General features: G+C 39.6%; 1 protein-coding gene across 1 annotated transcript in view; it reads left to right on the forward strand.

Moving 5' to 3' along the window:
- luzp2 (leucine zipper protein 2) overlaps positions 1 to 27,825 on the forward strand; it is a 174,577-nt gene that overhangs the window by 69,892 nt on the left and 76,860 nt on the right. Inside the window, exons 2-4 of the mRNA XM_020643214.3 lie at positions 17,412 to 17,529; positions 22,839 to 22,909; positions 26,993 to 27,074. Of these exons, the coding sequence (XP_020498870.2) occupies positions 17,412 to 17,529; positions 22,839 to 22,909; positions 26,993 to 27,074 (271 nt within the window). The remainder of the gene's footprint in view (positions 1 to 17,411; positions 17,530 to 22,838; positions 22,910 to 26,992; positions 27,075 to 27,825) is intronic.

The raw sequence follows: 27,825 nt of genomic DNA on the forward strand, positions 1-27,825 counted from the left end.
AAGGTTGTCCCTCTGACCTGAATGCCTTTATCAGCACGTCTGTCATCGCACTCATCAGACAAAAGCTGGTCCTGGTCAGCACTTTAATGAGACGCTTTAGACTGTGCAGACTCCCGGGAGCCTTTTTTAAAAGCAACACTGTGTACATAATCAGCACCAGGCAGTTTAATAGTCACACACATTTGAAGGAAGCAGAGGTTGTGTTGTGAACATCATGTTCTTCCAATACAAATGAGATTCTGTCGAAGGCACAGAAGCATGGGCTAAGTATTTTTTTTTTCTTTATCACCATGGAAGTTATAGGTAAACAGCGTTTCTGATGACGTAGACCCTGCCCTTATCCATAGCTACAGCAGAGCAGATGGTAACTTACTAAAATGAAAAGTAATGTTACCATCATCTGACTCAAAGGTCTTCACTGATAGTCCTCACTGAAGCAGGGTGTGAGAGTAGCTATCCAGAAGTTGTGCTGGCCTGCCTCCCCCTGTCCATCATTACACTGCCTGTTTCTGGTTTGTGGTCATTTTGAGACCCAAGCCCCTTTCACACATGAACTCCTGACAATTTCTCCACAATCATGACAATCAGATGTCCCTCACAGTGGGAGATTGTCAGTGACAGAGGTGCTCTCACAACTCAAAGTGCCGCACAAGGTTTAGGTGAGGGGCCTGATGAAGTGTGTACTGAAGGAGTCTTCAGTAACGGTGACTGTTTCTGTGGAAACATCATTGCAACATGTACTGGTGCTGTTCCAATCACACTTGCATTCACACATGCAACCCCACAGAACATCTTGGGAAATGTTCAAAAGAGCAGTGTGTGTGAAATTGGCTTTTGTATGTACAACCTGTCATGCTGCTGCTCTTGCATTAGTCAGTTTGCATTAAAAAAAAACAGTGCACTGTCACGTGAATAGAACAATATCATTGTCTATGGCGATGCTTTATTGGAGGTATTATACGACGCTGAATCGTAGTTACAATATTCTGTACTCACCCTCATCTCTTTAGAGCTCGAGGACATGAGGGCTCTCCTGGGGAAAGCTTGTCTGACTGCAGTGGCTACATCAATGCATTAATGAAACAAAATGTGTGCTCTCTTTACTGCAGAGCTTTGATATGAAAAAGCCTTTGGTGTTAACAGGTGTCATCATAGTTTCCCCCAACCCCCAAACCCCCTGTACCTATACTCTCTGAGCCCCGGAGAAGTAGAAGCACACAGCTGTGCATTAAACTTCTGAAACCGTGTCATCTTCCGCAGCATCACCCAGAAGTCTGCTTGATCTCATTTTATACTTACATTTTTATATACAGGAAATGGTTTAGGTGACACGCTGAGAGTTATTTTATGCCGGTGGTTTTATATTTTATAGTCTATGATATGTTGCTTCTATTTTGTTCTTGTTTCTGTGATTAATCAGGAAATACCTCACTATGGCGACTTAGAAAGCCACGAGGAATCCCACTGAGAAATAGATTTTCTTTCCCAGCAAGCGAATATCTGATGTACCTCCAAATCCATGTTAACAGTTGTATTGTGTTCAATACACTGATCATCCAGCAGCACTAGCGCTTTTTGATTGCTTACACTTGCTCCCATTCAATACATCCAGAAGCACCATTTTATACAATATGTGCATTGCAATGTAAATGGTAATCTGTTCTAATCCTAATCTGGTAGTCTATTTTAGTGTTATAAAGTGATTATAGCTAATTTCCACTGGATTATGCACATATATTATAGTAGAATAGAAGCTTCATACACTTGCTGTTTATGATGTGCTGCTGTTCAGGGGCGGCAGTAGATCAATCTGTAGGGACTTGGGTTGGTAACCGTAGGGTCGCTGGTTCAAGTCCTGGTGCAGAAATGCAGATATGGAAGTTGGTCTGGTAGCTGGAGAGGTGCCAGAGCACGTCCCGGGTACTGCAGAGGCGCCCTTGAGCAACACCCGACCGCTCTGCTGCAGCAGCCCACTTTCACATCTCTCCATTAGTACATGTCCACAGGTCCTGTTTGTGCATATGTGTGATCCCTCTGTGTGTGAGAAGCATGTCTCTAAAAAAATAACAGTGTAAACCAGAATTTCCCTCAAGGATTAATAAAGTTTTTTTTTTTTTTTTTTTTTCAATAGCCTAAGTAGCTTCAGCTCAAAAATGCAGTTTTACTTTAATAAATGTTGAATTAAGTCCAGCTATGTGATGTTATTTTTAAGAAATCCACAACTGAGCGTCCTTTGTGGAAACTCACAACACTCAATTAGCAGCTCAAGCGATGTCAGATCTGCTGTTGAGGTGAGACAAACAGAAGCTTTTGGCTCGTAAGTGTTGATAAAATCACAGTCCTGCAACTTGTGTGTAGGCTGGTTCATTGCCTGAGGATTTTTTTTTTTTTTTTTTCCGCTGAAAAACTAGCAACAACATCAGAGACAATATACCCAAACAAAAATCCACCAGAGACAGCGGGGCTTTCTCGAGCTTAAAAAACAGCTCAGTTAATACGATTTGTAACAGAGGAGGAATGAGAATGAACAACCTGCAGAAGTACTGTAGGCTATTGGGAGAGACACAAGGTTATAACATTGTATTCTAACATGTTCGCTTTTTTTTTTTCTTTCAAATTCTTGTAAGCACAAACCCTCCTCCAGGATTTTATGCATGTGGGTGTTTAAGGCCATGGCTTATTCTCAACTCAGTAAAACAAAACATGTGTTGAAGAGCCGGGCGATATGTCAAAAAACATTACATCTCAGTTTTCTATAAGTATGAAATCTGTTATTTTCTCTGACAGGAAGCAATAGAACGGTATTTTACACCTTCTCTCTGAAATATGTTACAAAGAAAGACTTCTCGGGCTCACAAGAGGTACCCAGACTTTGAGACCACCTTATTCCACCAAAACAACAGGACCCTACACTTCCCATAATGCATCCTAAAAGTGCAGTAACCCCCTCTGTAAATGGTCTTGTCTTTCACACTCCACCACAGAGCCAAAGGAGTCTGATAAAATGTGTTTTCTACTGCCCAAACGGAGATAGCCTTAAAAGAGGACAGGAAGAGGTACTTTCTCAGACACGGGCAGAAGCCATAATCACTATTTACTTTTTACTGCTACATTTACTGCCTTTCTATTTAAATGTGGATTGTATGTTCTACATAATGTGGCCTCAAAAATTCCACTATTCAACCCAGTGTATCTATCATTTCTGCTTACCATTCACTTATGCAAAGCGTAGGTTTATATGCATCTAAATGTAACAGAAATCATGCCCATACCTGTAAATAATAAAACATGACTGCTGATAGTTGTATACAATCGAAATGTACTTCTCAGGGAACTACTGTAACAGGTGTTCTTAAAATAAGGAGAAGACATGATTCAACATCCGCAATGGCTGCCCAATACAAGAGAAAAAATGGGGGCTGCTCTGGCTCAGTCGAACATCTTTCAACCGGAAGGTTGGGGGTGTGATGTGTCCTTGGGCAAGATGCTGAACCCCAAGTTGCTCCCGCTGCTTTGTCTGCAACATATGAATGTGTGTGAATTAGTTAATACTGATGGACACTTAACATAGAAGCCTCTGCATCAGTGTATGAATGGGTGAGCATGTGGCGTAAAAGCGCTTTGAGTCAGAAGACTAAAAAAGTGCTAAAGAAGTCCATTAACCAATTACCAAAAAAGAAACTGAATATTGAAAAGTGCAAAAATAGTAAAGCTTTTTTCAGGGAATGCATTACAAGGAGCAGCAACAGGTTAAAACTCTTAATTTTCCAAATTAAACAACAAACAATGGTTTTGTCCATGTCACCGAGGCCAGTGGCTTCTACACTTTGCCATGCCAAGGACCCCCATATAGCACTGATCTATGGTGGGAACCCTCCTCTTGTCTTACATTCCTTTGACAATGGCACATGAACATAGTTCTTCTCATGATATCTCCTTATTTTTTGTTAACAATGAATAATCTTGGTATTCATTCATTCATTTTTTTTTTTAAACCAGACTGTTCAAGGAGGCTTTCTATGTTCTTATTCCTTCTCAGTCTTCTCAGTGCTCTTAAAATAACCAATCAAAGTTTCTGCAACCCCTCTAACACCCCTTGGCTTCCCGATTTGGCTGTTCTAGGCCCACACTTCATTGTGCTTGGTATGATCCCCCATTTTAGCAGGTCAAGGTCAAAGGTGTGTGCCTTCCAATAGGTCTTTTTAATGTGATGTTTTGTTGACCTATCCATCCACCTCAGCTTCTGCCCTGCACAGATGTGGTCGCTCTATGACAACCTCACCTGACTTTTTCCTTCCCCTGTCAGAGTTTTGTCACTTGACCTCAAAGCATATGTCTGTGTTGGGGCTGTGAAAGAAACAGCTGATGCTGTCCTTCTCCTTGGGCAGGACTCGGCCTCTAGCTGGAGTCTGTTCATAAAATGTGTGAGATGAGATTCTGGATGAATGGATATATGAGCCTGGCCTGCAAAGTAAATAATTAGCACTCAACACTGAATGAACTGAATCTGTCGTTCTCCACCCACATATTTGTTAAACTGTTCATGCCAGTCATGATTTCACAAGATGTCTTGTTGGTTGGAATATAAAAGATGGCTTTCTCATTATCTTGCAGAAGTTTCTATGATCCCTCTGAGTGAACTTTAAAAAAATTCAAGATATTTCAGTTGAAAAAGCTTCATCAGAAAGTGGACTGTAGGTCATGGTTCTTAGAATAAGTCTCACCAAAGTGGACCTCTCTGAATTTGTAAATTTTCAAGCTGATCAAAATCTCCTCTTGTCAGTCATCTTGTTCTTTTCTACTCTCCTCTTTTAGCTTTCTGTATTGAGAAAAGACTCCGGCTTTCTGCACGCTTGATTTGCGGGACATGTTGCAAGACTTGCAAAGGGTCAGTTTATGCAGGTTTGTGTAGGAAGCAGAATTTTGTGGCAGGTGTGAATGCAGCTGCATCATAAACTAGCAAACTAATACATTTGATGAAAAGCTTAATAGAATTTTTTGAAGGAGCTGGCGAGGAGGAAATCACTGAGGCAAGTAAGAGCAAGATATAGCCAACTCCCTATTACTGTCAGCCTGTCTGCAATGAAACAATAGATTCAAATAGAGACTTGGCTGCTCCAAATTGATAATCCAGCCACCAGCGGCTTTCTCATCCAGACCCGAGTGGTGCACCAGCAGGGTAGTTAACCAGTAATCAAGTCACATCCGTCATCCAATTCCAAATTCTCCACCTCGCACTCCCCCCTCCCTCCGCCCTCCCTCCCCTCTGTCTGCTTGGCTTAACTCGTCCTCTTGTGTTTTCCCTGAGTGACACTTGGAAGTTGTGGAGCAGCTTCACTGATTGCCCTTGATGTGAATCAGATGCATCTGCCTGCAAGTTGCCAGATTCTAACTTCTAAGTTATTGGTCAGCTGGGGGGAAAGAAGACAAAGAGGCACAGCACTGCAGGTGGATGATTGCTATTTTTCAGTATTACACGTTTTTCTTTATACAGTAGCTACTGTTATGTCTTACAATACAACAATTTAGAATTTCTGTAGAGTATTCTAGTGGAGTTTTACTGCTGTGCCAAATCCTAAGAGCAACTTTGCTTATATTATTTAAATCTATTTTTAGAGCTGACACAATAAGCTTTTAAGGTTTTTTTGAGTGATTGTTTGGGCTGTTCCTCATTTCTGACAAGTTCCAGCAGTTCTTCAACTTGGATTTTTAGAAATAGAATAGCTTTGGGTTTTGGGATCATGAGTCACAGATCGGAAGAAGTTTGAAGCAAAATGCTCTTATACCATGTCATCCATTCTGAAAGACTTGAGTATCTGAGGCAATACCCCTTGTGTACCCTTGTTTTACATTTTTGTCCATATTCTCAGTATTTCAGAGTATAATTACACATTTTAGGTTTGACTGAATTCACAGTCTTTGCTAGCACTGCACTGTTGTTGTTCAATTTTATTACATGATGTTAGAATCAGTGTATTGAAGGGCCTATTCACCACATTAACACAACACTGCATTTTAGATTGTATCTGAGTCTACTGATACTGGTATTGGTATTGGTGTTATAACAGCTGGACAAAGATGTTACGCTATTTTGTTGACAGCGTTTGGATGAAATGTTGGTTTTATAGTGAACCCCCCCCCCACACACACACACACACACACACACACACACACACACACACACACACACACACACACACACACACACACACACACACAGTGGCTCTGTGTTGCTTTCATTAAGTATGATCACACACAGAAGTATTCCAAGAAGTGCTTTGTGACATCCTGTGGTCTAAATCCTCCAATATGCACTTCTGCTGACCAATTTCCAGCGAGGTAACCTAACAAATCCATGTTGACCATCAGCTGCTCAAGGTTTCAGATTGAAAATGTGTTTACATCAGGCTTTCCCCAACCTTGGAGTCCCTATCCACATGCTACTGTGGCCCTTAGTAAGTCTCTGTCTGTCATTCATTGTGCAGGAATGTCCTCCCAGCTTTTCTTTCTCTGTCCACAAAACAAACAAAAACACATACATGAGATGAATAGAATAGAATAGAATAGAATTACTTTATTAATCCCAAACTGGGAAATTGTGGCGTTACAGCAGCAGGTTATCCAACACACAATATGAGTAAAAAACACAATGTTAGCAAATCTAAACACAATATCATATTAAATACAAAGTAAATAAGTACTAAAAGATATCAAAACTAAGAATGTGAATATATACAACCAGGATTTAACTAAGCATTACTAGTCTTAAATAGGAAGATTAAATATGGAAGATTAAATGTAAATGTGCAAAAACAGAGTTGTAAATGGACAGTATTGACACAAGTGCATTAGATGAGATTAGAATAAGATGAATGTTTACTTGCAACACAGTACAAAACCCACAGATTACTTTTAAGCAAAAAGCTGTTCGTGTTTTGGATGTCTGGGGTCGCCAGAGTTCTGTGAAGTCAAAGTAGGGTCATGAGCTAAAAAAGGTTGGACAGCACAGCCTTAAAAATCCCAGCTCAGTTATAAATTCATAATTTTGTGATCCTGACTTTTTCATTCATTTTCTAATCCTAATTTATCCTGCCACATACTACATAAAGTAGAACTTTACACACCTTAAACTGGGGGAAACCCATCTTAGGATAGCACATACTCTCCATAAATTATTAACCCAACAAATGAATTATACACAGTTATTTTAGAGGATCTGCATCATATCAGGTATATGTTCACATATAATCAGACTTGATTATGTATTGGCCCAGATGTGTGGGGTTTTGTGGTATTTTGACTGATTTCTGTGATGGGCCCTGAAGTTTCAGTTAGCTGTGGCTCTACTAACTGTCAGCTGAAGTTGTAGAGTCTTTGTCCTGAGGATGTTCCCTCCGATGTGAACAACCTACTTCTTAGTGTTTAGACTACATTGGAAACAAAGCTGGATGAGATGTTGTCATAAAATGTCTCTAAGGAAAAGGTTCTCTTCCATGAAAAAGGATCACTTAATTGTTCGCAGTAGCACCAAGCATTGCTATCTGGCCGACATCGTTTTCAGAGGAAATTAAAAAAAAGTCCTGGCTCAATTCGGCTTGATTATAGCACAACAATTACCGAGGCTGGAAACACTGCTTTGCACAGCTTTAAAAAGCACAGAAAGGCAGGATTGCATTACATACACTCAAATCCCGGATTTAATTGAAGCTGGCAACCACACAAGGGTTCCTGGGACGCTTTAAAAGCCCTAATCTGTGTGATTGAGGTCCAGAGATGAGAGATTGTGCCATAGGAAGAAGGATGAGTCAACATCTTCCATCAAGCTGTAGAATGACACATTAAGTGAGCATCAGCGTCTCTGTGGTACCAAACATATTTATTATGTAAAATAAAGCAGGAATGTATAGAAAATACATGCTGTGTGAATGTGTAAAGGTTTTTTTTCTTTGACCTGGTTAATTCTAAATCAAATGCAGCTCTTGCAGGCACGCTGGTAGACTGATTGAGAGGGTATCATGTCACAGTGGAAATGATTTGGATTCGACATGACAACGGTGGGAGCAAAGTGGATTGTCTGATGAGCTCAGCTGAGGCAGAAAATAGAGAAATACACTGGGGATTTACCCTTCTTTTTTTTCCCATATGGCTCAAGGCACCGTGAGCATGAGAGTGAGAGTTATTTTTTTATTTTTTTGGAAACTCAAAATTTGAGGTTTTACAGTTGTGAATGAGCATTACTGTACACTCTGTCAGTGGGTGGACATGTTTTCTTGTGTTTTTTAGGAGTTTTATTTGCTTTTTTTTACTGTGAGATTTCTAATTTCTGTTGAGCGTTTCGTGTCATTTATGTGAACTCTTTGCAATTGCACTTCGTTTTGCTGTAAAGTGCCTATCTGTCGAGAAACAATATTGTTCCCAAGTACACGCAGAGCATGATAAAGTGTTAAAATGTCGAGGGAAAGTAATTGGCATCTACTTATGCATGAAAATGCCTTAGAGTAATCATTGAATTATTCATCTAATATGCTAACTATTTCTATTTCAATGCCTTAAACCCCTCTCGGTTGAAAATGACATAACTTAAGTGATGAACAAATGAGGAAATGAAGGACCCATTCTTCAAGGGTGAGAACATGGAGAGAGCTTATATCATTTTTAGATCACAATTCACTGCCATTGTAATTATATATGAACAGCTCAAGTACAGCCGAAAAAAAAAGAGAACAAAAAGTTACATTAGTTATATTAGACGCTTACTGGACAGTTACAATGATTAACCAAAGGTCACATTTCTTCCTGTGCTCTTTAAATGGGCACACACACACACACACACACACACACACACACAAACACATCTGAAGACAGGAAATTCATTACTTTTTTGCACGCTTCAATTCCACAATTCAAGAAAGGGTGAAATATGCACAATCTCTGCATTTATTGCTCATGTGTAAAATTGGTTTACACTTTAATTTCATCAATCTAAAGGATAAAATACTTGAATGCAAATGGATTTACATTTAATGATTCTCTAATGGATGTATCCTGGCGCTTCTTGTTGGATAATAATTATTTTCAAATAATTATTTTGAGTTATGTGATTAGATTGACATTTACATCGTAAATGCATTTTTTTGTGCAACTCAGCTTTATTCGGATATATGAACATTTTTACTCAGTGAAATTATATTTAAAATTTCTGCATCTTTAAGTGAATCAATTTTGTTTACCAACACAATTTGGTAATTATACCCATTATAATTATATCCCATAGTCTGATGATTTGGTTAAAACACACAATTACCCATAATCATGGCATGCAGGCTGTTAACACATGAAAGAAAATAAGCCCTGTTACAAGTCCTTTTTTTGTTATCATGCCCACCAGTGTCCATAAATACCCCAAAATTCTCTCTGAAAAATATACCGCCGCAAGCTGGGAGATAATTTGAGAAGTTTTTCGGAGAGTTTTGGATGCTGCAAGAAACTAAATATTATCTTTGATGTAGCTACACTAGAGATGGGAAACATCTTCACCCTCACTAGTCAGCACCAGAATTTCTAGAAAACTAATTCTAAATACTTGCATACATTGTACCTTGATGCCTGTCAAATGTTTGATCAAACTGCAACGCAGCCACCTGTCCTCAGCAAAGGCTGTAGCCATAGATTGGCTGTCAAATCTCTGGGCTGCAGTCAAATACTGGTTGCTAAACATTGAGGCTGTAGCCATGAACTGTTTGTAAAAAAATTGATGCTGTAACCATAGACTGGCTGTTAAATGTTGGTGCTGTAGCCATATACTAGTTGTCAAATATCTGGGCTGTAGCAGGCTATAGCTCAAGTTAATGGGACTGCTTTCCCAGCTCTATTATCCTGATGTAAACAAGTACAGTGACTGGATAGCCTTTGTAGGAGCAGCGCATTTTGGCAGTATTTTGATAAAAATGTGTGTAAGTTGTGTTTAATTATACTAACGTATTGACCTGAAAGAACTGTAAGCACATTATGCAACGACATGTAAACGTCAACCTGCAGGTGGGACAGAAAGCTTGCGGTGATAGCACTGCTATCCTTAGCCACACTTCGTCAAACCACATTACATCCTTTACCTACAGAAAATTTTAGGCAAAATGTATTCAATTTAGAGTGTTTCTTACCTGAGTTGTGGGCGGTAAACTTGTATCCATACCATCAGTGGTATTACGTTATGCCATGACTTGGCTTTTTGCCATTTTTTTATGAAAGAGCCAAATTGGGATATGTGGTGTCTTCAGCATTGTATTGACACAACTGCAGAAGAGAACCAAAACTTAAACCCACACAGCTTCAGTAACAAACGACAACAAACTGAGAACTGATCATAGTGATTAGAAAAGCATCTATGAAATGAGTTGAGTATCACATGGCAGGCCTGTTTGAGAGGGGGAAGGGAGTCGTAGTGTGTGACTATTCATTCACATGTGCAATCCCTTTTCATACTGTAACACTGTGATATAATACTGTTTCCACAAAAACAAAACAAATCACTTTAATTCACAAGGAAAGTCACCAAGACACATTTAGTCTACACCCAGAAGGATGAATTACAAGAAAGACAAAACATTAATACCAATTTTCTTTCTGATAAAACTGGCACCACGATGAAAGAAAATATTAAACAAAATGCAAAACGAAAGACCTCCCTGAGAGTTTAAGTTACCACATTTAAACGCAACATTAAAGACATCACTGTACAAATAGTATGTACTTTTTTAGTTTGTGGCGTAGTTTATGAAATTAATTGTATATATTAGGGTAAACATATTTAATATCCTTTGCATGCCATTTATCAATTTGACCTTTGTTGACAAAGCAGAATTGGTTTCCTCTCCAACAATTATTTCCTCCCATCCCCCCACCACTTAACAATTAAAGATTTAATGCCAGACGTCCCCTGACATCCATGCAATTAATATCCCCTGCTGCCTGCCATGTTGAGACAACAGTTGGTAAACATGGCTGACTTAGGTTGCAGATGTTGGATGGTGGTCATGCTCTGCTGGAGGAATATATTAACTGCTGACAGGCCTTGGGCTGTCCCCCTTATTATAACTATTTATTTTCCCCCTCCTAATGGCATAATTAATCCAGCCTGAAATTGGAAGAACCACATAAAGCGCTGTCTGGCCGTAATCTGCATGACGGCAAATAAACGCCTTTTATACTCTGTAGCTGTTGGTTTCTTTGGCTGTAGCCTTTTAAAATATTGAATATTTAACTCTGATCCTTCTATCAGAGACATTGTGTGGTGTGATGTTGCTTAACACTGGCACTACAACTCACTTTTTAGAGGGTATGCTCATTTTCTAGTGTTGGAAACAATGGTCACTGGATCTTAAATGAATACTGACACAATATTTTGAATCATATCTCAGATGTTCATATAATCACTCGATCAATCAATTGAAAAATAAATGATAAACGTATCATTATTCTAAAATACTTTATGTTAGAAACTTTACATGTTGAGCAGGTCTAAACTGACTCTGTCATACTATTTGAGAACCTTAACATTAGGCCACCATGAGAATGCACTTTGTGACAGCCGGATGAAAAGAATAGGTTTCTACCTCAAGAACCACATAAAGGTAGAAAACACTGAACAAAATCTGACTCATAATTGAACGATCATCTTCCATGACCAGATGGGTTCATACATGTAATACCTGTTATGGTACCTTTGAAAAACAATGTACCCTCAAACTATATTTACAGGTATGCAACTTTTAAACCAAAATATGTTGCACTTAAGTACCAGTCTCTCAGACCAAAAACCATCCTTCAGCACACCAGTATTTTCTCGGGTTCTGAAAGTCTCTTTTTTCTACTTCAGTTGTACTTTTACGATTAAACTCTGACATTGGGCCTCTACAGACAAAACCCTTGAGTCGCCGTGGCACAACTTTCATTCCCCAAGTTGTGGCGAGACTTACAGTTTGAGAGGGAGGGGTCAGTGTGAATAAGGGGCTCAGAACAACACATCCAAAGGCAGTTTGACTTCTCCCTTAAAAGAAAAGTCATTGCTCAATGATATTAAGTTGGAATATATTTGCCTTCTGCCGTATTGATGTTCAAAATGTCGCTTGTTACAACGTTACAATTCACTTAGCAGACGCTTGTATCCACAGTGACGTACATCAGAGCGTAAGTACAACACTAATCCATTCATACACCGCCACCAAAGCAGCGGAAGCAATGCGGGGGTTAAGTGTCTTGCCCAAGGACACATCGGACATGTTGCTCAGCTGGGGATCGAACCCTCGACCTTTTGGTTGAAAGGCTGGATGACTCTACCAATTGAGCCACAGCCGCTTATTATACTTTTTACTAATCTATTTGTCAATACTGAAAAAGAACATCACAAAACTGTGACAACATGTTGCTGCAGCTTTGAAAGGCTCTTAAGTATAGCTTTTCATTTTCCACCTTCGAACTCATTTTCTTTTAATCTCGACTCATCTACAGACCAATAACAGCAAAATAGCCCAATTTAGATTCAAAATTGGTTTAATAACTGGAGGGAAATGGGTGTTTCCAGTCCCATGTTCTGGGTTTGTTGAGTCTGGTTCATAAATTGATAACCAAGATGATGGGGACAGCACGTAACCCCAGAGGGGAGCATCGGGCTTCAAGGCTCCCCGGCAGCTCTTTGAGTCAGCTTCAAGGGGGAAGCAGACTTTTGAAGAGACTTTCTTGCCATGAATTGACCTTGTCATGTTGCCCTTCTTCATTTGGACTAAATTAAAATGTTACCAAATAAGTATTTTTGTAAATATTTGGTACATTAGTTGCTGACGCCGTCATAAAAGATACTGAGCAGTGCAGTGGTTGTTCCAAACATAATAAGGGAAGTTTGCCACAAGGGTATTAGGTTTGCAGCTACAGGTCTTATTTTTGTCAAAGTAGCTCAAGGGAAATTACATTTTTGGTTTTGTGAATTTGTTTAGCAGTATGGATTTTTCACGACTCCAACTCTAAAGCCAGTGAATCCAGAGAAGAAGATTCTTATGTGGGAAAGTAACTTATTTTATTTCCAAGACGACACACATTTATGTAAAACTGACAGATTCTTGGTGGTGTCTTTGTCACGGTCCTTGGATTATCTGACGTGTGAGATGAATGATTGATAAGTTTTAAAGGGGGGTGTTGGGGGGGGGGGGGGGTTTCAAAGACACTGAGCCCAGGGGAATCCTTTAATGTGCCCTTCTCTGAACTGCTGACTGTTTCCTGCAAACTTTCCAAAAATAGCTGTGGGAGTTTGTGTGAGAGGGGGAGACATCATATTACTCAACCTGCTTCCTCTATCTTTTTTTTTTTTACCGGAGTTAATTGCTAAGCGGAAGACAGCGGGTGCTATCATGAATGCCCTTGTGTTAAATTTGACTTGTTGCTATTAATATAGAGTCATCTTTTTGTGATGTTATTTTTTATTTTAGTATCAGCAGAACAAGCAAAACATGTAGATGAGTGATTGCTAAATTCAATACAAACATACTAAATAGGGGTAAAGCAACACAATTAGTATACAGTCAGCTTTTGAGTGTACATGTATGCAGAAATGTATCACTGTGATTCAGATAGGACTCTTGATTCTGACTCAAGGGTGTACAGAGAATTGACTGAATATTATCTGTCTCAACATTTAGCATTTTTATAAAAATCACTGTGCTGTTACTTTATTACAGGTTAATAAAAAAAAACTGCCTTCCTTACCGCATTTTTAACTTTAGGCTCTTAACTTAACTTACTGGATGTATTAGGTGGTTGAAATGGAAATGGATGAAGTATCTCCATCAATCCCAGGTACCGCAGTCCACATGTCAAAGTGTCCTAGGGCAAGACACTGAATCCCTACTTTCCACCAGTTGCATTAACACTGGCATGTGTGGGATGAATTAATATTGATGGGGCGCTCCGGGGTGAGAAGACTAAAAGCAATATATAAGTACAGTCCATTTACTGTGCAATTGCCCACAAAACAAATGTTGACTTTATAAAGGCTACATTCACTTGTATTAACAGTGAGTTTATTTTAAGGGTCAAGGTCTTACTAATACTTGTTTTTTCTTATTTGTACACTGGAGCAGTGTTTACAGGCTAACCCTTGTCAACAGTGGACCATGAGCTCATGAGCAGAGCTCCCTGTGACGCCTGCTGCTACAGCCTTGGCTTCTTTTATTGAGCCATTGCTTGAGTGTTAACTGTAGTGTTCAGTGACATTTCCTTTAACCTCAACAGTTCTATCTCACACTGCAGGGTTAGACTCATGTAACTCAGAGAGACCTACTGTAACTCCAAGGGTAAAGAAATATTTGTTCTTAATCGGATCCAATAAATGATGCCTCCCCCTAGGTCCAGGGAGTTTGATGTGTTTCATGAGGATGGTCAGGGACTGATTTCAAAGTGCAGATGTCTGAAATGAAAGATTTCATTATCTCATCACCACTGCTTTATGACCGAGTGCCTGGTGGTGCCATTTCTGTTCATAAGCCTTTTTGTCAGGCATTCTGGTCCTCAGTAATTCACTTCTCTGCACCGAAAAATGGACATCTTTGTTTGGGAGGACACAAATAGAACACTGCGGCCCTTAGGATGTCATGGTGTAATCGTGCAGCTGCTACCACTTGTTTGTTGTAATGTGCATGTGGATAATGGTAGATTTCGCAGAAAAAAGCGCAGATTTTATCGACGAACCCAGTGATGTACATGTTTCTGTGTCAGTGGGCTTCAAATTATGGGTCTTATTCATTCCACAGATACCCAGGGGCCTGTTCCACTTGGTGATGAATAATACGGCAGACAGGGAGGAATCTCTCACCTCATCTTCCACCGTTGCATGAACCTGCAGTAAATTTCCCTGCCAATGCCATATGGTGGCAAGTCATGTGTGGGATTCAGTATGCCCTGTTATTTATTTATTTCCCAGGTGTTGCTTTTTTTTTTCATGATTTATTTGTTATTTTGTATGATCTGCTGCTGGCATCTATGACATGGGGTGTGCAGGGTTTTTTTGGAAGGCGGCCCAGGCTGAAACAAAGCCATGGATGAAGAATAATGTGGTACAACTCAGCTCCATTCATGGGCATGTCGTTTTTTTTTTTGTTTTTTTTTATGTACAGTAAGAAGGGAGGGATGGTTAATGAGATCCTTCTTTAAAAAGTGATTCATGTTAATGGGACGTCAGTGAAAGATTTGTGACTACCTGAAAGTATTAGGCGAGGAATTATTCAGCTCTATCAAGTGTATATGCTTTGCTTAAAGCTGTTTCTGTCATCTGGAGTTTATGATTACACAAGCAAGTAAGCAGAGAGAATGCGTTTGATCTTTTGAGAAAAGAATTATGAAGAACAACGTGAATATCTCAATGACAACCTGTGTTTATAAGACCATAAATGTTTGACCAAATAGTAGACCTATATGATGGTATGAGATGAGAGATGAGATTCAACTTTATTGTCATTACACATATACAAGTATAGAGTAATGAAATGAGGTTTGGCATCTCACCAGAAGTGCAAATAAGCAGAAAGTGCAAGAGTCTGTGACAGAAAGTGCAAGAGTCTGTATGTATGTCTATCAGTATGAGCTGAGTTTCTGGTATGAAAGTATATGATAATGTCTATTTTTGATACCTGATTTGAAAAAGATTCTCAAGTAAATGAGTCAAGTGAGTAAATTTGTTGTGTACTCCGACTTCTTTGTTAGAAATTCTGTGTTGTTATGTTGTAACCCCTGTGGATGTTTTTGTATTCTCTCAGTTAGACAAGGTTCTCCACAGTTTTTTAAGACCAATGTACTAAAAAATCATCAATCAATCTTTATTTGTACAGTACCAATTCAGAGAGCAGGTCTGGACTGTTCTCTTTGTTATATTATTTACAAAGATCCAACATTAATCCGCTATGAGCACAGCACGCAATCATTTTCCTACCATTTGGCAACCGAGGCAGGATACATGTTTTTAAGAATCAAGAATGCTGGTAGATGCTGGTTGTAAAGAATTGTCTGAAAATTTTGTTTTATTATTTTCCACCTGTTCTATTGCAATTATCATTTCCTAATTTGAAATTAATAATTGTATAATAGCATGAAGAAATGTGAAATTGGGTTACTCTCTCTTCAAGTCTGTTCACGTTTATTTTGTCAGTTACATAGTACTGTAACATGAGCAGTGGAAAAAACCTTGGGGATAACTGCGAGGTTAAGCCATTTTTCTTAACAATCTCTCTGCTGATGAACACAAATAGACCTTTTAATTAGAAATGAACGCTCCTGCTTAGATTTCTTGTTTCCAGATCTATGAACAAACTGTGACACGTGTGCGTGACCTTCATTTTCCATGCCTGCTTTCTGCAGAAGAGGAGAGTGGATGGGGTCTACTCTGCGAATACACACAATTACAATAAGAAGACTCAAGGGGGGTCTTCAAAGTAATCAAATTGATGGGCTTTAGGGGAAATTTATAGCCACGAGGCTCTTTTATTAGCATGGTAACATTCAGATGAAAACACCCCCCAGCGGGATTGTTGCTGTCCTTGAGTCAGTAAACAAGGATGTCAGATTTAACGAAGAATTTATTTTTCACTTTTTACATTAATGCCTGGCAGTGAAAGGGAACATATGGTGACTAGCAACACTTTTATCTCTGATGGTGTCAATTAAAAGGGTAAAAAGAAAATGGGGCCACAAAATGCCAAATGTGTCGGGTTATATTTTAGCCAACTCCTGACCTTTCATGCCTTCTCCCTGTTCACTCATGGCACAGCAAGTCTCTTAAAATGTTATCTTTATGCCCTGAGGTTCTTTGTGCCAAGTTTTGCAGTACATCACTCACTAGGGATTACAGGGTGTCCTTCAAGAGAAAGAAAAATCTATATAATTACCATAAAGAGTTCATGCAAACATGATATGAAGTGATACTTGGCTCTCTGAAGATTAGAAACAAAAAAAAAAACAACGTCCCTGCAGGCCTTTCAAAAGGGGTTCAGTTCTGCAAAAGGGGGAAATAGGATTGACAAATGTGCCCTGTATGGTTTTTCTCTTTAATAATTGGATGGACTACATGAATATTTGAGTGAATATGAAGGGGCATACCTCTGGTCAAAAGACCTATCTCTGTAAAACGAGCTCTCACTAAATTGGCTGATTGAAAGGAAGGGACGTTTTTTTCCCTCTCCTTTATTCTTCCTGGGACTGTGCTGAGTAGATATTAGTTTTCTCCCCTATTGCTTTACCCTTTAGCTGTAACGATGGAGCTTTTAATCCAGTTTAAAACACCTTTTCTCCCAAGGGTGCCAATAAAGAACAAATTCTCTCAGCCTGTGGCAGATGTTTAATAGGGAATGTTCTCTTCCTCTTTCTCTCTACAGACAAAGCTACGATGGGCTGGAGAAGAAGCTAAAGGAAGTCTTCAGTGAACGAAGCAGCATCCTGCACCAGCTCTCCAAGACTTCAAAGGAGTTAGACAGCATAAAAGGCAACCTTCAGGTTGGACTTCTTACTGTTTCCTTTTGAAAGATACTGCAATGCCAGAAGGCTTAGTAGGACATGGGTTCTTGGCTATGGGTAATCTTCCAGCCTTCATTTTCATCAGTGTAATTACCAGGAAACTCATGACTCTTTCTGCTTATTTTTCAATCAATCTGCTGTACAACAACCAACTGTTATTAAATATTAACGTGTAAATGTTTCTTTTTATTTGGCGAGCCCACCCATTGTTTTGTATGTGATATATTACTGGAAATTAAGCTGCTGAATAAGCAATGCACAGATGGGAAAGCAGATCAATTAGTAGTGAGAAAACTCTTTCTAGCAAGTTCTAACACTGAGCTTTCGAGAGGAAGGAAATGAAAGGTAAAATGGGAACGATTGACAGGGCCTCAAAGTCTTCATCTTAAAATATCAATACTGCACTTCAAAGGAAACTACAGGTTAGTACAACTTGAGTTTTATTTTCTAAGCTCAGGCGCTCATAACACAACATAGATTATACTCACCAAAACAATTGCAATGTTCCCACCAAATGTAGACCAAAACTTCCCAGACTGTGCCTTTGGTTGAAGTTTAATCAATGACACAATGTTCGGTGAACTTGTGATTTCTGAAACCAAGGGTTTCATTAATAGCATTAATAGCGTTAGCATTAATAGGGCACACTTTCACTCTACACAAGCAATTCAAGTTTATGTATAGAGCACCATTCATACATGGGGCAACTAAGTGATTAATATAGTTTAAAAAACTAAGCATTAAGAAGCAGAAATAAGACTTTAAAATGCCATCCAGCCATCCATAGATCCAGCCCTCCATACGTTTACTTCTGCTTATCCAAGGTCGGGTCACGGTGGCATGCAGGCTAAAAAAGTCAGCCCAGACTTCCCTCTCCCCAGCAACGTTTTCCAATTCCTCCTGGGGGATTTCAAGGCATTCCCAGGCCAGATCTCATATATAATCCCTCCAACACTCTGGGTACTCCAGGTTCTCCTTGCAGTGTGCCCCAAAATCTTTCAAAGGGAGGCGCACAGGAGGCATCCTAATCAGATGCCCGAACCACCTCAACTGGGTCCTTTAGATGAAAAGGTATAGTGGTTCTACTCTGAGCTCTGGAGGGAACTCATCTTGGCCACTTGTATCTGCGATCTTATTCTTTCGGTTTCAAGCCACAGCTCATGACCATAGGTGAGGGTTGGAACAAAGATTAACCGGTAAATGGAAAGCTTTCCCTTCAGACTCAGTTCCCTCTTCACCACGATGGTCGATCTCATGGTTCATTTCACCCTCACTTGTGAACAAGACCCAGAGATACTTAAACCTCTTCACTTGTGGCGAAGACTCATTCCCCACCCAGAGGGAACAATCTACCGTTTCCTGGCAGAGAACCATGGCCTTGGAGGTGCTGACCCGCATCCCACCCACTGTGTACTCAGCTGCTTGAGGTCCCAGTCTGAAGAAGCCAATAAAACAACATCATCTGCAAAAGAGTTAAAATGTCAAATATTAAAATATAAGCCCAACAACTGATTATTTTAATATTTCATCACATTTAAACTCATAAATGCAAACAACACTCCTGCTTAAGCCTTAGTCTTTTACTCCTAGGATCACTATCGAACACATATTATTTAGAAATGCCTTTTCAGCTACTCATTTGCCCTTACTTGTTTGTTTTAACCCTACTCCTACTACCCCCAGAGTGTTTAAATAAACATTATTTATCAAGCCCTCAACTCTTTATATATTCAAGAGGGATTTGAACTTCACACGTTACTGCATTCACACATTTTTTTTTTGTGTGTGTGTAACAACAGAATATCTCTTTTCAGACCAAAATATGAAAAACCCTGCAGCTCATATGACATGTATATGTTAGAAATAGTTTTTGTGAAGCACAACCCCTCTTTCTCCCCTTGCTAAATTTGGCCTTAAAGCAGCTCCTACAGCAAGAAGGGGATTTTAGCATAAAGAATAGAAATAGGTTCATAAGAACAAATTTAGCTGGACGATAATGAGGACTGTTAACCCTACTGCAAAGGGAGGAACCTCTTAGTTCCCCAAAACACCAGTCCTGGACATTTTATCAAGTTAAGTACCTTATTATACTGTAGATATTAAAATTCTGCAAGCAGTTCTCAAAATACAATTATCTCTGTGCCAGATACTGCACATCACTTCTCACCAGTCAGTTTGGGTCAGCTTCATTACAGCTCTTGGCAATGACAAGAAATAAGCAGAAACCTAATTATACATTCAGATGTTTTAACCATTTAGAATTTCAGGATGGGTTGGTTTGTGCAACAATGATCTTGCAAAACATGTTTCCTTCTTCCACATTCAGCCCTCGGGTGCAATTTCTGTGCATTGCACCCAAAGCTGCAGTTAGAGTGATTTTTTCCCTCTCTGCAGGGTGTTGATGTTTAATGCTTCGGGCAACTTTCTTCCAGCCAATTGAATTGTCATGAAATCAATAATCAGAAAACTGTTCTGCAGACTTTTCCCTGCATTTCTGCATGCTTGGTGGAGATGACCCATGTGTCTGGAAACAGCTCATGTAGTCTGGCTATCATCCTCCCTTGGGCACACTTTGATGTCTATTCACTCCAGGCGAGCTAGGCTGGCATCTATCTTGGCCCCAGGCCCTGAGCCAGCACACTGGGCAGGCCAGAGGTTGGTTCAGATTTGGAAAAGTGTTGCTGTTGAATTAATCTATTCTTCAGGGGGGGAAACATCATCTACATAAAAATGCTCAACTTTACAAAGAGAATCAAGTCAACAGGGGAGGCATTAAGTATTTCTGGAAAGATTTGATGGAGCAAGTGTTTATAGTTTTAATGAGTTGCCCACAGGTGGAGGTCATGGACCATAATAATGAAGCTTTGTGTGATGAGGGATTTGTCTTGGCAGCAGCTCTAGGGTGAGATCTCTTGAAGCAAGTGCAATAATAGGGCTTCTCTTGTCCAGCACCTTTCTTTGGGCTTTAGCAAAAAATTGGATTGTGCTTTGAGAAGTAACATTATGTGACATGTGCACACAAGTAAAAAGGAGCTGTTTTGATGGATATATTCATTGTTGTAGTCATATCACCTGGGGGAATTTTTCACACAGAAAGGATTTTGGACGAGTCCTTTAGAGTCCAGTAGCTTGTCAGCGATCTCATGAAGTATGTCTTTATGTTAACAAACAATGTGATTCAGAAAAAAATGTCTTCATTTTTATTTGGCATAAAAATGTAGGAATGCTATGGGATCGCCATATTCACTTGGAGATATTATTATTTCAATCAGGAGAGACTTACTTAAGAATGAACAACTATTTGTTTAACATTTAGGAAATAAAGTAAGTCTTTGGGGATTCGACTCCATCATGACACTTCATGCACTCGGAGGGGTAATGAAGCCGACAGCAGGATAGGATACCCCCTTTGGAGCCTAGACACTGGTGGTAGTGTTGTGAGAATGCAGGATATGATGAGGAGTGGGTTTCTGAGGCTGTATCTGAACTCTGCTGAGCTGGAATGGAGTGGAGGAGGAGGGTCGCAGCAATTGCACTGAAATGACAAACTGACTGTGAAAGAGAGAGAACGGATTTAAAAATTTGACCGTGGCAGGATGATTGGTTGAGAGAGGTTGTGGTAGAATCAGGTAGGATTATTACTTAAAGAGTCAATGCCCAAAATCAGCTGATCACCATCAGGGGAGATGGTGGAAGTGAGATGGAGTGGCTAAGTTGAATGAAGAAATGTAATAAATGTGTGAGAGAATATAACCAGTTTTCCTGTTTGAAGTTACGCTCAGCTCCATAACTACAAAAGCCTCCTAGCTGCATTTCACCCAGTGTTACCAAAGAGCACGTTTGGCGAATTAAATGGGTTGTTTATGGTGCCAAGTAATTGTGAAAGAGTGGAGAGAAATCACCAAAAATATCTCAAGTTTGTCTAAAGTCTACTTAAAACACGTTCTGTTTATTGGATTCGTGGAAAAGCTATTTTTTATTACTCTCAATGGACTTCTTTAGAAGAGTAAGAACTCGATCAGAGAAAAACAGGCTCTCATGGAACTTTGCTCTTAATTAAACATACTAAGATGAGTACAAAAAAAGGCTTAAAAAAAGTCCAACCATGAAAGAATTTCTGCTGAGTGGGGTGATGGATGATACTGAATATTTCAAGCATGCTTTAACTATGATTTGAATTTCATGACACTAAACGGGAACACCACAGCTCACTGTGGGCTTGTTAACTTTACATCCAGGGTCTGCTTTGGAAAATGGCCAAAGTGTGTGTTTGGGGATTTCTGAAATCCAAAACTCAAACTGAAAATTAATCCAAACTGTAAACTTTTTTCATAAGCCTGCTCTCAGATGGCAATAAAAGGCTTGTTAAAATGTGTGGAGTGAGCTTTTTTCACCCTGTTTTGTTGACAGGGGTGCAGGGGGACTTTATGATTAATGGTACAAATCATTGAATTCAAGAGGATATAGCAAGAGAGAGAACAAAGGAGCTTATTTAAGCTGGGTTTTTTTTTTGTATTTTTAACTGAACAATTTTCACATAATATGAGCTTATCTGAAGGGACTATATATTCTCTATTGTCAAGAGCAGTTGCTGGCTCCGTTCAATATTCTAAATGTACATGAAGTGAAGCGTGGGACTGGAGAGGGAGGGGGAGAAACATCTCCTCTGCGACAGGAGGAAACAGAGTTTATGGAAATGTGGTGTTAATTACCTCCTTCAAGCATAATTTAAAGAGAAGCTATCACTCCCTTTGAGTCCACGTTTTCTTAGAAGTCTGGAAATTACTGTTCAGCTCATAACAAATAAAAAATATCTTGGAGGGCTTGTTGGGCGATCAGAGACTTCACTAATCTATAATTACCCATCAGGCAGGTGCTGAGGCGCCATCTGAACCCGGTCTGCTCATCTGCCTGTACCCTCGTTATGGTTTCAGATTGTTATGGGCTATGAGATGTTTTCAGGCATCAACAACATTTTACACCTCCTTCATTATTTGATAATTTTCACTTCATTACACTATGGTGCTTTGACGTTGCTTTACAGTACTTAGTTCTCCAATGACTGGCACAGTTACAGAAGCTTTTTACCTTTTTCCTTCAAGGAACTAGCAACCTTGGAAAAAAACCTGGATATATTTGGAAACATGTACAGTTCAAAGTGAGTGTATGCAGTATGTTTACCTCCCCCTGTCTGTTGTTGGCTCTTTGAAATAGTTCTTGGTTTTTGTTTTCCTGGAAAGACAAACTTTTGCATATTGCATGACCATGTGTCTACTGTTCTCTTTCAGTCGCTGAAAAACGATGACTCAGTGGCCAAGAAGGATGTGCAGAGGATTCTGGAGCTCAGCCACAAACAGAGGTAAAGTGAGGCAACATGAATGACTTTGTCACAAGTCACCTACAGTATCATGCTGCCTATAAATGTCATCTTAATGCAGGTCAGGGATTTATAATAACCATCAGTTATGGCTGATGAATAAATCAAATCCAAAGCATCCTCAGCTTCACCTCTAATGAAGTCTAATGTAATGTTACATTATGTTAATTCATATTCAAACCTGAGAGCACTTTGATTTGAATCTTAAATAATCTCTATAGAGTGGAAAAAAGTAAGGAGCTTTTTTAGGCACTAAGTCTTACTTTCAATCAGACTACGTTACATGACTCAGAGATGGAGGGGTTTTTTTTTGTACCACTCATACAGCCATGAAACTCTCCAGCTTGAGTCATCTGCACCAACGATGAACAAAGGTATAAGAAAATAGCTGGTTCATGGCTAAAACAAAAGTCAGAGTTAAAAGCTTTCTTATGTAAGAATTACAGAGTAGACCTTACTATGTATTCCAAGGTGCATTTCTACAAGAACCAAGCGAAGGTTAAACTGTAAGATTTACCTTGGATTATAATGTTACCAAGGAGGGTTATTTCTGTCAAAGTCTCAGTAAATTGGATTGGTTGGGACTGTGTGTGTGTGTGTGTGTGTGCACGATCTTTCTCTTTAACTTTATTCGTCCCCTAAGGGCGTTTGGCCTCACAGCAAGACACAGAAACAAGACAATAAAATAGCACAGCTCCTACATACGGGATGTCAAAGGAGGTCATGGCATGGTTCAGACTCGGGGGAAAAACAACAGTGCTCCCAAGTCAACCTTTTCCAATCATTGTATTGGATGCAAATACTATATAAAGAACCTTATACCGGGACATCAATTACATTACATTGTCAATATAACATATGTCAGTACAATCCAACAACCTTTAGGGAACCTTTTCTAAATGTTTTCATGTTGAGTATCCCTAAGATAACACTATTCTTACAGGCTCTCTGGGATTATGGAATTAAGGAATTATTCACAACCCTTGACCAGTGTTTTCATGCGTTCTTTGGCCATGTTACTGATTGCAACTAAAGAATGGAAATAATGTGACAATAAATTGCTGTAACCCTCTCAAGCAGGGTTGGGCAATTTCAAAACATAACACATTTCTAAACATAAAAAAGGAAAATGACAAAATGTCCTAAGTTTCAAATTACAAGGTCTGACGATATTTAATTGACAGTTGTCTGGCAAAAAGAAACAACTCCACAACTGTCATCACATTCACTCAGGGGTAAATACTGAATGGTAAACAGAAAATCACCTTTTTACAATGGACTCAAGCCCAGTTCAAGTCGGTGAGATGAGCGATCCCATTTCATGTCATTGATCACTATTATTGATGCTGGTTGTTCTAAGGGGTTGCCCAGTCTACTAATAAAAAGGCAGTATACACAAAAGCAGCTGGGTAATTCATAATCCAATCATAAAACCTTCTTGTATATCCAAAAATAATGGCCCTTCCTCATTTCTATGAAAAATCCCCTCAAACATCAGGCACTTCATCTTCTCGCAAGCCATCTGTAAAAGTGTTTACCTAGAGTGCTTTACCTGTTAGGGTTGTCTGATTAATGTTGTGTGTAACGAGACTTTTAATGATTAGGAGTCATTTGTGGCCTTCATGCTCTCTGAAAATGTCAGCCAGATTGAAGTCCTGCCCTCCTGTGCGCTGTATCCCAATAGCCAATCAATAGCCTATCACCACCGCCCATGGCAGCTCTCACATGTCATCAAGCTAAAACACCATAAAGCTGCAGATGCTCGCCTCCATGTTGCCTAGCTAGCATTTGTGGGGTGCTGTTTTTCCAAAGTGTTATTAATCCATCTTTGGAGCTCCATGTCTGTCAAGTGTGATTACCGGCTGACTGCATCACGGGCCATTCAGACAGGTGATTCATTGCAAGTCATTTATTTTTGACAACTCTTAACGGGGGTTTGATTGCTTTCTGGAAAATAATATTGCTACAAACTGTAATGCAACAAAAATACAGCGAAACACACCATGAGCAGACAGTAAAAAATGCTATTTTTTAAGGTTTTAGAAATAGTAACAATTAATTCAGGAAAGATTGAAATGCTGTCAGCCTATTTGTGTTCACTTGTCAAATAATCACAACCCTGTGCTTCTTGGAATGACAATCTCTTATTTCTACTCTGCCCTTTTCTGTCAGTTTGGCCAGTGTTGATCTTGTTTATGCAAAATGTTTCCAAGTCTTGGATGCAGGCGATAGGAATATCAATGAAATGCCAAAGCAAGGGTGGTTGCCTGGTCGCCGTGGAGAAAAATGTGTGCTAGGCTGAACTTATGCCAAGAGACAAGCCCATTGGCATATGAAATGTAAGAGTATCTGGCTGTTGAGCAGTGAGATCCTTTCCGCACAAACATCGAGGGTTGCTGTATTCCCTTCAAAGAGGCTTCCGCTTGACTACACCCCTGCCCGACTACAGCCGCGTCACGTACTCTTAAACTTACAGCCAGGCATGGAAACAGTAAATAGATTGTTACCTTAAATTTAACTGGGCTGCTGTGTGATGTGATTTCGACAAGCTTTTTTGAATCCACTGACCCACATCACTTGCCCACTTGATTCATAATTCAGTGTGCATTGCTGTTATCTCTGCACAGGAGCATCAAATGATACTGAAATACCAATTGCACTCTAATGCATTCACATTTATGTTGAACGCGTAATGAATGCAGAACCAGTCTTCATACAGCATTCATAAAATCTGTGTGGAGCGTTACAAATTCTTATAGGCTCCTACATAATGCAACAAAATGAATTTTTATTTTCTCCATAAATTATTTTATTGACCTCAAATCTCGTCCAGTTTTCCATTTGGGATGTATTTGTCTTGGTGTGTTTGTTAAACTATGCATTATGTTCTGAGAAACCAGCCATTTGTATGAAATGTTAGCTGCAGCTCATCCTTTGAATTAAACAGGGCAACATAAAAGATTAAAAGATGCACCCAAAGAAGCCCTGCTGGGGAAAATGTGACAAAACTCTGTCCAATGTAACTAGAAGGGACACTTAGCAAGCATTTAAGCTGAAAATACTGTACAAACACCTCACCTTGTGAATATTGGCATAATGGCGTCATGTCTAATGCTTTGGCCACTCTGCCTTCCTGAACAGTAAGTCCCACATCTAAATTTAGCATCTTGCACATCTGGTGGTATTTGTTGACATCACCAGCAAAATAATCAATTTTACCACAGTTTCAATGTCATCAATCAATCAATCATTGTTTATATAGCTACAATTCATATTCAATTCATAACAAGTGTTATCTCGAGACGCTTTACAAAAGATAAGGTTTAAGGCAAGATTTCTCCTTTGTATTCCTCGCGAATTCCTGTTTTCCACACTTCCTTGCAGCTGAGGTGGAGGTCGGAGCAGGCCGTGCATGAATGAGGACGGCGGTGGTTGTGGGGACAAGACAGTCGGATGATGGTGGCTGGGCGTCGCGCGGTGGTCGGGACAACACAGTCAGATAGTGGTGGGAAACTAAATGAAGAAATATGGGACTTGAAGGAGCAGTTCCACATAAAAACGCTGCAGCCGGGCCTCTGTCTGTGTGCATATGTAGAGGAAGCCGATATGGAAAGGAAAGGGTGGCATTTGCATAAGACGGAAAAATGACATACAATTCTGATATTTAAAGAATGGAAAATTCCCCAATATAAAATCACAACGTTAATTCAGCATTTCTTTTTCACAAACTGCCTTTCAGAATAATACAAAATCTGTGATTACATCCACTTTTACTCTTAATATCTTTTCATACAGCTTACCCTTTGAGTCTCAAAACATTTGCCAACAAAACGCATGAGCCTGATTTAATCCAATATAATATCTTTCTGTTTCTTTTTTTTTCAACAGAAGTTAACCCAAGAGTGAATGTGTAACAATTGCTCAAAGCAGATCACTTTCTGCGCAAAATTTCTCTCAACAGTGTTACATTTAAGAAAGTCATTCTGTGGCAGAGCAGTGGAGGCCTGTGAGAGTGTGAGGAGGATGTGCTAACCAAGTGTTTCTCACCTCCCTCTCACTTGACAGAGAAGAGATGAAGACCCTGCAGGCAGCCTTGCAGAAGCAGCTGGATGAGGCAAATGAGAGAGCGGAGAAGCAGCAGGCCACGGTAAGACAGAGGCGACCTGACCATCAACATCCGGCCTTGGCTAACCCGCTCCGTCACCTGTCACACAGGCCCCTCAGTGATCCACGCTCATTACACAGCAGCCTGCTCTCTCGCCTACACGCATCAACACTTAATTCAAACTCTCAGGAATAGCGAGAGAAACTTTGTGTCCCTCTACTCGCACCCACCAACGCAAAAGTTAATGAGATTGGACTAAGGCGTTATAACCTAAGCGCATGTACTTATCTAGCCCTCCATCTAGCCCTGGCTCTCCAGCTAAAGTATCTGAATTTGTATCTATTCATGATCCTCAATCACTTGGCACTTTGCTTCTGATTCAATTCAAGCAGGTATCTTACACACTGTCTTGCAAATTCAATCAAACACTCGGTAATACAATTTCAAAAAATTAAAACATAAAAAATCAGCCGTGCTCCCTTTCCCATAGCCAAGGCTGATGAGGTGCTTTTTTTCCAACATGCTTGGAGCATATCACTTATACTAATACTCTGACACTCTCTCCCCCCCCCCACCCCATCTTATTTTCCATTAAATATGCCATTCAAAGCTGTTTTGATATTCATTATTTCTATTTTGACACACTTGATGTATTTAATGTATTTATAGTCACATAGTTATAGCTGCATTTCTCATGTTCATTTCATGCACTGATGTAAGGTTCGCTATACACCAGTGTATAAACCGGCTGGACAGAAATAAACAATAGTACAGCAACATTTCAACTGACATT

This window comes from Labrus bergylta, chromosome 3, assembly GCF_963930695.1.
Source record: "Labrus bergylta chromosome 3, fLabBer1.1, whole genome shotgun sequence".
NCBI classification, from domain to species: Eukaryota; Metazoa; Chordata; class Actinopteri; order Labriformes; family Labridae; genus Labrus; species Labrus bergylta.